Below are 11,500 nucleotides of genomic sequence, written 5' to 3'. Positions count from 1 at the left end.
TGGTCATTGAAAATCTCATAAACATTTTGCTTTACCATTATTGCCCAAAAGAGAACATCACATTTGCAGCAACACTTGTACAGTATGTTATTACATCCAACTAGCATCTGTAATACCTTGACATTTTTATACTACCCAGACTCATGTCATGATACATGGACACATACAGTATACTGTAAATATGTATTTCTTAATGGCCTTAAAATATTGTTGATGATAATGATTAATACACTCATGTGCACAATCATTTAACAAAAAATACCAAATTATTTTTTTTTTATGGTTTCATTTTTGTCTTTGTGCTAAGATTATTACTATTGATTTGACAGATTCCTAAAGTCATCTTAAAATAATTTGCCTATAATGAGCTTGTAAGATTTATTTATTGTTTTTTATCCTAATGCCGTGATTAATCTCATTGGCTAAACAATTTGTATCTGTTGATTTTTTTGTGTGTGTTTAAGAAAGAGAGAGAGGAGTGTGGATGTGTTTTTGTGAGCACAGTCATAATATTAAACGAGTTTTGTGTGATATAGTACTGCACATACTGTACCATAATCCAAATACTGTATACTGTAACTAGATTGAAATGAACACAAGCAGTGGATATATTTGAGAGAGATACAGTACAGATGCAGTACAGTATTTATAATTGGTGATAAAAAGAAAACTATCATCACTTTTATAATGGTAGAAGCTCACTGTTTAATCATTTGAACTAAATTAAAGTGGAACAAATGTAAAATACAGTATTGTTTTGAGTCATTTTTATTCCTGGCTGCATGTTTACCCTAAATTGTGGAATGTTTGAATATTTAATAACTACTCTACTGTATTGTACTGTACTGTCTTGGTGAACTTTGCAAATTTAAATACTGAACAGAACCAAATACACTGTATCTTCAGTTGAAAATCAAATTGAAGATCCTTGTCACTGGTACAGTATCTGATTCTCTTAATTAATAATATAATTAGATATATTGACCTTCATTGTGTAGTTTTTATTTATCATTTTCAACTTATCGGATTACAAGCTGTAGGTTTTGGATTATTATTGAAACTGTTGCGATGAAAAACAAAGAAATAACAGCAATAGTGTTGGTGAGAGACTTAAAAATACAACTGTCATGTTAGATTAAGAATGACAATAGGACCAAAGTTCAGTGAATCTGAGTTGTTGTAGTTTCAGAGCTGTTGAAAAATATGCTTCTATACACTTACAAGTACACAACAATTTATTGCTCTGATGGTACAGTAGTACAGGTGTACAGTATTTGGAGGATGGTTGTAATACTTGTATGAAATACAAATGATTCACATAAGATTACTCTTGAAATCTCCAAATAAACATGAAAGGAAGTTATTTTAGTGTATCTAGGTACATTACTGGAAGTTTCTGAAAAAGATTGTATTTTTTTTTTTTTAAGAAAGGGTGACAAGCTTCCAATAATGCTCTATTAGGCTTTACATAATTTAATACAGCTATTGTAAACATAGATTTTTGTTGTTGACATGATTGTATATATCATGGGAAAGGCTCTTTGCTTTATGTACTGTGTACTGAATGGCTAATTACACATGAAAGAACTTAGAACAAAGTGTCCTTTATGGATGACCCAATGCCACCCTAACCCAAAGCCTTGGTACAACCTCACAGTGTCTTTAAAGGAATAATGTACTGTACTGTACTGTATTAACTTTCCCTATAATACTCTCTATTTTGAGGACCTGTCAAGATCACTGTAGGATGTCTTGATGTTGAAATAACTATACAGTACTTGTTGATTGTGACCCCCCACCCCCATTTTTTTGTTTTTTTTATTTTTTTAAGAATCATAACTTATTTTTTTGAGTGTGTGATATTGGTGTTCTAAGACAACTCACTTCAGATTCAGGACAAATGAAATTGTTTTAGAATACTGTACAGGTATTTCAGATATATATTCAGTACAGTATTGCATATACTGTACTGTATGTTTGAGTGTGTGTGTGTGTGAAGTAACAGTGAGGAATAATATTGTTATGGGGCTTATCTGAATATAATCAATGATAATAAGTAGTTGGCTGTAGAGTTAATTTTTAGATTGTGAATGGATTATACATATACTGTTTATCTGTGTGAAATATGATAGTGCCAATAACCAAAGGAAATATCGTGTATTGTGCCTTTTTAAACATTTATAAAGATATTCTCAGCAGGAGCCAGTGAATAAAGCAATAAATATTATTGGTGTGTTATTTCCAATAAACATACGGTACATGAATGACAAGCACAGTACCTTGCTAGGCAAGACCTTGGAGCCAGCCAGGCGAGGGTACAGGGAGAGGATGTTTTTGAAGAGTCCAAGTGGTGTAAAATTAAACTAAAGGGAAGGGACCTACTTGTTGTCGGGTGTATCTACAGATCCCCAAACTGTGGCCCACTAAATCAAAGGAACTTAAGAGCCTTAATAGACAATGCGGCGATGCTCAACCCTAGCCACCTCCTTATCATGGGGGACTTTAACTATGGCGACATTGACTGGAGAAACGAGCTCATCCCGAATGACTTGAATAACCCTGCTACTCTTTTTGTTGAAACTCTGAGAGATAATTTTCTGTTCCAATGTTAGAGACCCGACACATTACAGAGGGGAGCAAACACCCAAGTCACCAGACCTCATCATAACAAACGAGGAGGGCATGGTGGCCAAACTGGAACACCTTGCCCCAGTTGGCACCAGTCACCATATAGTGTTGTCATTCAGATTTAACTGTTACCTAGTTCAGGATAAGGCCAGGCCAAGGTGCAAATATTACAAGGGAAATTACAATGGGATGAGGGAAGAGATGAGAGGTATCAACTGGCCTGACTCATTAAGGCACAAGAACGCAGACACTACGCTGAATATCATAACTAGTAAAGTGACCCATTTGATTGATAAATATATACTCAAGACCAAACCCAGTGCTTCTAGGAATACGAGGGGATCCCTACACATGAACCATGCGGCAGTCGACAAAATTAAGAAGAAAACCCAGAAATTCAAGACGTGGGTTGGGTCAAACAATGAGCAAGACAGGAGGATGTATGCAAGAGCTAGAAACCAAGCAAAGATAGAGTGTAGAAGGGCTGAAAAGGAGTTCCAGAGGCTGGTTGCAAGTAAGGTCAAGTCAAACCCAAAGGCGTTTTACCGCTATGCAAAGTCAAAATTGAAAACGCGAGTAGGAGTATCAGACCTGAAGCATGTGGATGGTAGTTACGCAGATTCTGACCAGGATAAAGCTGAGGCATTGCACAGCTTCTTTTCCTCGGTGTTCACAAGAGTGGATGCAACTAACCTTCCTGCGTTTGAGGACAGACGGTTCGACACAGCACTGACCCACATTGTGTTCACAGAAGAGGGTATTAGAAATAAACTGTCCAGGCTAAAGGTCCATAAGAGTCCCGGCCCTGGCATGGTGCATCCTAGAGTGCTAAGAGAGTTGTGCAACGAGCTTGCAGAGCCCCTGAAGATCCTGTTTTGTAAATGCCTGGTTGAACAAATGGTCCCCAGTGAATGGAAAGTGGCTTATGTGAGTCCTTTCTTCAAGAAGGGCGATCGTCACTCCACGAACAACTATAGACCGTTGAGCCTGACCAGCATAATATGTAAGGTACTTGAGAGTGTTATCAGAGATGCCGCAATGTAACATCTAATACGAAACAACCTTGTAAAGGATTGCCAACACGGTTTTATGCCGGGGCGCTCCTGCTTAACACAATTGCTCAAGGTATTGGTTATTTGGACCCATATTTGACAGTGTACCCCATGAAAGGCTGAAAATCAAACTGGAAGGGTACGGAATTTGGGGAAATGTCCTCGCATGGATAGAAGACTTTCTACATGACCGCAAGCAGTGTTTGGTGATTAATGGCACGAAATCATCATCTGTACCTGTCACATGTGGGGTACCACAGGGCAGGGTATTGGGCCCGCTGTTGTTTGTTTGTTTCATAAATGACATGCCTGACGTTGTACACTCCTCCATACAAATGTTTGCCGATGACGCTAAGTTATTTCGGGAAATTAAGAACCAAGCTGACTGTGAAGAGCTGCAGAAGGACCTCTGTGGGCTCCAGGAATGGTCGAAGGAATGGCTGCTGAGATTCAATGTCACAAAGTGTAAGGGGATGCACCTGGGGTGTACCAACGGTAAGGAGACGTATCATATGTCCCAACGGGATGAAGAAACTGCACTAGTTGAGACTGAATGTGAGAAGGACCTAGGTGTGTATGTTGACAATGAGCTGAAGTTCTCGGGCCATTGCGAGAAGAAGGTAAACCAGGCAAATAAATTATTGGGTCTTATAAGAAGGTCGTTCAGATATCTAGACAGTCCGTCCCTTGTAACGATCTGTAAGAGTGAAGTGCTTCCCCATCTGGAGTACTGTCACCCTGTCTGGTCCCCGAGATATGCTAGGGACTGTCAGTTGGTTGAAAATTGTCAAAGGAGGGCCACCAGACTGGTGCCTGCACTTCGGCACCTCAGCTACCATGAGAAATTGGAGCGCCTGAACTTGCCTAGTTTATATTACAGACGGACAAGGGGTGACCTAGTTGAGGTGTATAAGCATCTCAGGTGGCACTACTCAGTCGAGTGTCCTTACTTGGAGCTGGTGGACGCTTGCCCCACAAGGGGTCACAGCTCAAGATTGAAGAAGCCGCAAGTCCAGAAAACTGTGAGGGCAAACTTTTTCGGAGTGAGGGTTGTAAACTCTTGGAACAATCTACCAGAGAGTGTTGTGACGGCACCGAGTGCGAGCTCTTTCAAGACAAGACTTGACCAACACTGGAGCGGGTTCAGGTACATTTAGGAGCCGGTGCATGCCCAATATTTGCCAACAGTGCATGACAGTGTGGGATACGGGATGTTTGGGTTCGCACTCAGGATGGGATGGAGGAAGGAAACTCACAATGTGTTCTCTGTATACATATTGTATTGGATGTACAGTGCAGCTTGGTGCTGGGAAGGCAGCATGGTTACAAGCGTTGAATAGTGAGAGCTGGTTGGTGAGGGTGCTCAGAGGAGGACCAGCTTGTGGGTCGCCATGCTCGCCGGCGGGAGCGAGGGTTGCCAGGCAGGAGGAGGAGGAGGAGGTGTTGCTTGCTGGTTGGTGTAGGTAGAAAGAGAGGTAGGTCACCACGAGGTCAGGTCTTATATAGCGGAGGTAGGCGTGGCTTAATAGTTGACCTCCGTCACGTAAGGCGGCGCTGGTTGACCTAGACCACGAGGCATACACTGGGGAATTCGCGGGGTCGGCTACTCAGCGACAAACAGCGTTTGTAGGGGAGGTATCCACTACAATACTCTCCCCTTCCCTCCAGGCGGTGTAGGAGACTTGTTGTCTGCAGGGTTGCATGGCACATGTGAGGCAGAACTGGCGGTGCATGCCACATGAGAGCCATAACAGCGAGGGCGTGGATGAGCCGGCCGCTAGTGGAGGCAACAGTCTAGACACACAAGATCTGTGGGAGAAGAGAGGGAGAAAGAGGGTTGTGGAGGCGATGAATGTTGTGCTTCACTCGCGACAGGTACAGAGTCGTCAGATGCGCCTGCTGGGGTGTGTGGGCCTGGGTCAGGAGCAGGGGCTGCGTCAGCAGATGAGGGCTCGTGACAGCAGCTGGGTCCACGACAGCAGCAGGGTGCAGGACAGTAGCAGGAGATACCTGAGGGAGAAAAGAGGGGTGTGTGGGTCCGGGTCAGGAGCAGGGGCCGCGGCAGGGGGTACTGCTGGACCGGGGCGGCGTCTGAGGCAGGACGGGTGTGTTGGGGTGGGTAGGACGTGGTACTTGGGGCAGGAAGAGGAGCTGGTGTCTGCTTAGAGAAGCAGAGCTGCTCTAGGGTGTCTAACCTGCGGTGTAGAGACAGTAGCTGTAGAGCCGATGAGAGCTGCCTCTGTGTGGATAAGCCAGTCTTCCATGTTGCTTGAAGACTGGGAGCGTGATCTGTTTCTCCTCCATCCTGTGTGAGTGCGAATCTCCGGGGGTCACCATTTGTGGGGTATGAGATGTTGGTTCACACTCAGGATGGGATGGAGAAAGGAAACTCACAATGTGCTCTCTATATACATGTTGTATTGGATGTACAATGCAGCTTGGTGCTGGGAAGGCAGCATGGTTACAAGCGTTGAGTAGAGAGAGCTGGTTGGTGAGGGTGCTCAGAGGAGGACCAGCTTGTGGGTCGCCATGCTCGCCGGCGGGAGAGAGGACCGCCAGGCAGGCGGAGGAGGAGCTGTTGCTGGCTGGTTGGTGTAGGTAGAAAGAGAGAGATAGGTCACCACGAGGTCAGGTCTTTTATAGCGGAGGTAGGCGTGGCTTAATAGTTGACCTCCGTCATGTAAGGCGGCGCTGGTTGACCTAGACCACGAGGCATACACTGGGGAATTCGCGGGGTCGGCTACTCAGCGACAAACAGCGTTTGTAGGGGAGGAATCCACTATAAGATCTACAGTTACGTATATACATGGTATGTGAGCCGAACAAAGAGAAAATAGACAAACACAAAGATAAATTAGACAACTGGCCACATACACTACGCTACAGTACAATGAATTCGTTTGACTTTTGATTTTTTTGTCAAGGTGTGGGTGTATCCCTGCAGTACGGTGCCATGCGGGCGCCAGTTATTACTCAGCTGATGAAGAAGTTTGGTCTCGTACTGCAGAGGATGTTGAACATGATTATATTTCTTCAGTAAAATATTCTTACATGTTTAAAATTTGATAAGCATATTCATAAACTATGTAGGAGGTAGTCCGAGAAGACTTCCCACCCACTGAGTAACACCATGGCTCAGTAATCACGGTTGGGGACAGGTGAGGCTCCTTGTTGTTGAATGTTATTACTCGATATAAAAACGAAGGTCTTTAAGTGCGCAACAAGGTTAGTAATACAATAGTCTAACAACAATAAAAAATATGTGAGATAGGACTCTGTGTTAGGCTCGTGGTGGTCTAGTAACATCACGGGACATTTAAATCGTGATGACGTCGCCACTGTTTTAAAAGTAAGTTTATAAACTGTTCACATTATATCTTCCTGTCATTTACAGTATTTCCATCAATGTCGTTGATGTAGAGCACAAACAGGGTGGGTCTAAGGATATATCCTTATAGTACTTCACTGAAAACATTTTACCATTATGACTGTAGCTGCTGTACTCTTGTTGAAGGAGGCTTTATGGTGTACGAGCGGGTTTACCCAAGTAATATTAGAAAATTAAGAGAGATTGGATAAATTACAGAGGAAAATACAAATGTAAATATAAATACAAATCATTTTTGAACAACTGAGTAAATAAATGATAATTTCAGGGTGAAGAAGAAAAGGAGACCATGGGAGTGAAGGAACTTTGGGGTCTTGTGTCCCCAACGGGGGAACTGTTGCCTCTAGCTTCCTTAGAAGGGCAGGCTGTGGCTGTGGACCTCTCCTGTTGGGTGGTTGACTCACAGGCACTGCAGCTGGGACATGTAACTCGCCCACATCTCAGGTCAGTCAGGACATACTGATGAGTATTCAGGGAATGTAACCACTGCTTCTCAAGCAACCTAATGAAAATAAGGACGGGCAAATTTATAGAAAAGCACCGTTCTATCTTTGGATATTGAAAATAGGTTTGGCAAAGGTGTAGACAATGGCTACCACCAGAAGCAATTGTCCGAATTGGTTGAAATTTTTTCTACACACTAATATCATGATATTAAATACAAAAATGGAAACAACAATGCATAGAACCCGACCTAACACACCCATAGGTTGGGTATGTTAGGTCAGGTTTTATTAGGTTCTATGCATTGTTAAACACAGAATACACACTAATATCATGATATTAAATACAAAAATGGAAATGACATGCATAGAACCTAATAGAACCTGACCTAACATACCCCCTTAGAACCTAACCTAATATACCCAGGGTTTGTTAGGTCAGGTTCTATTAGGTCATATGCAAAAGTTTTAAATGTATTTTTCTTAATATAATGCTAATAACATGATATTAAACACAGAAATGGAAATCTTAAGCAACTTACCATAATCGTTGGATTGCGTATTACATTAAAAGTTGTTGTTTTTCGTAATATGTAAGTCTTCCGCATTTTGAACATTTGCAAGTGTTCTTAATTAACCCACGGTCACAAATGAAAGACATCAAGCGAGATTCATCAAGAACCAGGTTTGATAAATCACGATGTGAATAATCACAACCTTCGCAATTTGCCGTGATGTTCAAGAGACGCAGTTTCACGTGATATACACCACCTGTACACCCCTCTTGGGGGATACATGTAAATGTGAGGAGAGACAGTTAATAGAGAATTGTGACGACTGTTAACGGTATTCAAAACAATTAAAAGAGAATGGAATCAGTCTACAATGGCTAGTGCTCTTGTGAACAGGGCTGTGCCCTTCTGAGGGCTGAGTTAGAGAAGGTCAAGGAAGAAAACTTGAAATTAAAGGAAGTGATAGCGAGGATGAAGGAAGAAGACACGAGACAAGGAAACCCCGTGTCTGACGAAAACTGAGGCAAATGGAAGGTTGTGAGGAGAGGAACGACCAAAATGGTGGTGAGAAAAGACACCAAGGATATGACAACAACTAAGTGTAAAAACTCTTTTAGTCCTTTGATAGACGAATTGGACGTTAGCATAGTTCAGGGACAAGGCTGACAAGGAAGGTACGAAAACCCTAATTGTTAGCGATTCCCAGGTACGGTACCTGGATAGAGCTTTTTGTGGTAAAAATAAAAATAGGATGAGGGTGTGTTTGCCAGGAGCTGGGGTGGGGGATATAGTTGACAGGATAGACAATATCTTGTCTGGTAATGGGAACAAACCCATTATCTGTCTCAGTGCAGGAGGCAATGATATTGGCCGGTGAAGGAGTGAAGAGCTTCTTGATAAGTTCAAGACAGCTATAAATCGTATTATGACTAAGAGAGGGATCCCTATCATATGTGGTGTCCTGCCGAGAAGGAGAGTTGGCAGTGAATGGTTGTCAAGGGCAGTTGGTGTCAACGGCTGCCTTGACAGATATTGCAAGTCATTATCAGTCCCATTCGTAGACAACTGGGACAACTTTTATGGCAGAGGGGACCTTTATGCTAGGGGTGGGGTGGCAACCCTGGCTGGATCTCTTGAGAGGGCAGTTCAAAAGATGCCAAAGTCCTTAAACTGCTCGGGGAACATATGAACATGGGGGTGGAGGAGACTGCAGTGGGAGCGGGTAAACAAAGTGAAAGGTTACTGATAAATAGCGCTAGGAATGATGTCAAAACTAAATTAGGCAGGGAGTTAAAGCCTAAACGCATCAAAGAGAGGACTCAGAACACGACTAACTTAAATGTCTACTACACAAACAGTAGGAGTATGAGAAACAAAATGGATGAATTCAGGGCGTTGTTATGTACAGGGTACCGAAAAAATTTATATATTAGCATTCACCGAAACATGGATAAACTTAGACTCACATGAGTTACCTGTCGAATACCAAATTGCAGGTTACAAATTATTCCATACTGAAGGCAGATTAGGAAAGGAGGTGGGGTAGCAATCTATGTCAGGGATAATCTGAAGTGTGAAATAAATAATGAAATTAAAACTGAACTGAATACAGAAACAACTTGGATAGAAATAACCAATGGTTGGGAAAAATTATTCACAGGAGTAATATATAAACCTCCTAATCTTGATAGAGTTAATGAGTGACTTATTTGGGATAAAATGCATAGTGCATCTAGACACAGCAAAGTCTGTATAGTAGGCTACTTTAACTTTAGCCAAATAGATTGGATCGACCTTATGGGTAACTCAGAATCAGAGGATTTTCTTGAAACAGTTCAGGACTGTTTCCTAAGTCAACATATAACCGAACCCACCCGGGGTAATAATATACAGTACTCGATTTAGTTCTGTCAAACAGAGAAAACCTCATTAGTAATGTCGAGGTAGGGAACAAACTTGCTAACTGATCACAAAGAAATTAGATTCCAATTAGAATTTAAGGGCAGTCGCAAGGAAAATTCCATTAAAGTCCCAGATTTCAGAAGGGCAAACTTTGATAGTTTGAAAAGACAGCTGACCTCGCACAATGTACCCACAGAGGGTAACCTCACTTCACCTGCAGACCTGACAATGATAACCTCACAAAATATGACGGTTGAGGATGACCTGATCACGAGATCTGAGGTTGACGAGTTCCACAACAAACTAAATAATGAGTTACTTAATGCACAAAGGCAGAACATACCATACAAAAAATGCAGATCAAACAACAATGACCCTAAATGGATAAATAATTATTTAAAGAATATTATTGAACAAAGGAAGGCTATAGGTAGAAGGATAAATCGTGGTGAAGTTTACCTCCCAGATTACTATAAGGTATTGGCCGGTAGGGTTAAGACCGAGATAAGAAAAGCAAAGAGGAATAATGAACTGAAAGTAGCAAGGGAGGCGAAGTCAAACCCCAAGGGATTCTTTCAAATGTACCAATCTAAAACAAGAGAAAAGATTGGACCAATACAGTCAGATACCGGCGAGCTAACTGATAATGAAGGAGAAATGAGCAATAATCTGAATAAATATTTTTCAACAGTATTCACCACCGAAAATTTAAACATGATACCCGAGGCATCGACTATTCAGAGATAGTGAAGAAAACAAATTAAGCGAGATAGTAGTAACTAGTAACGATGTTAGTAAGCAAATAGACAAACTAAAGCCTAATAAGTCACCAGGTCCCGATGAGATATTTGCCAGAGTATTTAAGGAATGTAAGGAAGAGCTCAGTAGGCCCTTAGCAAAGTTGTTTAACATGTCCTTAAAAACGGGTGTAGTACCAGAATCCTGGAGGATAGCGATGTAATACCGATTTTCAAGAAGGGAGATAGGTAGTAAGTAGTAGGCAGCTATCAAACAGGGAGGTACTACCGCTTGGGAAGATATTGGAAGCATAATGTGTTGTCTAATGGTAGACCCTGCTGCCATATGACATCACGAAAATTGTGACCAAGTCCCAGGTTGCTGATCTGAATTTCTGCCTCATTTACACACAATTGCAGGGTCTCAATTGTTTCACTTACTTTGACAACACAACATACATATATTGTTTCTCACTTTTGATCTTTTTTTTCATTTTTGTAATTATGGTTCTTTATTATTATTATTATTATTATTATTATTATTATTATTACAGAGTTATTATTTTATCATTATTATTTTATTATTTATTTTTTATAAATTTTATTTACTATGAATTATTATCATTTATTATTTATTATTATTACATTTTGCCCCAGACCCCGATGTGTGTCAGTGACCTGTGCTCGGGTAGGCTAATCCCCGTAAAAAAAAAAAAAAAAATCACTATCCTCAAACTACTGTCCAATCAGTTTAACATCAATTGGAGGCAGATTGCTGGAAGCAATAATTTCAAACCCTATTCGAAATCACCTGGAGAAGAACATGTTACGAATGGGA

The 11,500-nt window shown here is 41.4% G+C and overlaps 1 protein-coding gene across 1 annotated transcript in view; it reads left to right on the top strand.

Annotated features, from left to right (window-relative positions):
- The first annotated feature begins 6,985 nt into the window (after positions 1-6,985).
- The window catches only part of LOC121863288 (flap endonuclease GEN homolog 1-like), a 36,266-nt gene continuing 31,751 nt past the window's right edge, over positions 6,986-11,500 (top strand). Inside the window, exons 1-2 of the mRNA XM_042361873.1 lie at positions 6,986-7,029; positions 7,337-7,512. Of these exons, the coding sequence (XP_042217807.1) occupies positions 7,358-7,512 (155 nt within the window). The 5' untranslated portion in view covers positions 6,986-7,029; positions 7,337-7,357. The remainder of the gene's footprint in view (positions 7,030-7,336; positions 7,513-11,500) is intronic.

This window comes from Homarus americanus, unplaced genomic scaffold (assembly GCF_018991925.1).
Source record: "Homarus americanus isolate GMGI-L3 unplaced genomic scaffold, GMGI_Hamer_2.0 scaffold46197, whole genome shotgun sequence".
NCBI classification, from domain to species: domain Eukaryota; kingdom Metazoa; phylum Arthropoda; class Malacostraca; order Decapoda; family Nephropidae; genus Homarus; species Homarus americanus.
The sequence above is the reverse complement of the archived record's forward strand: the minus strand, read 5'-3'. Positions and strand labels throughout refer to the sequence as shown.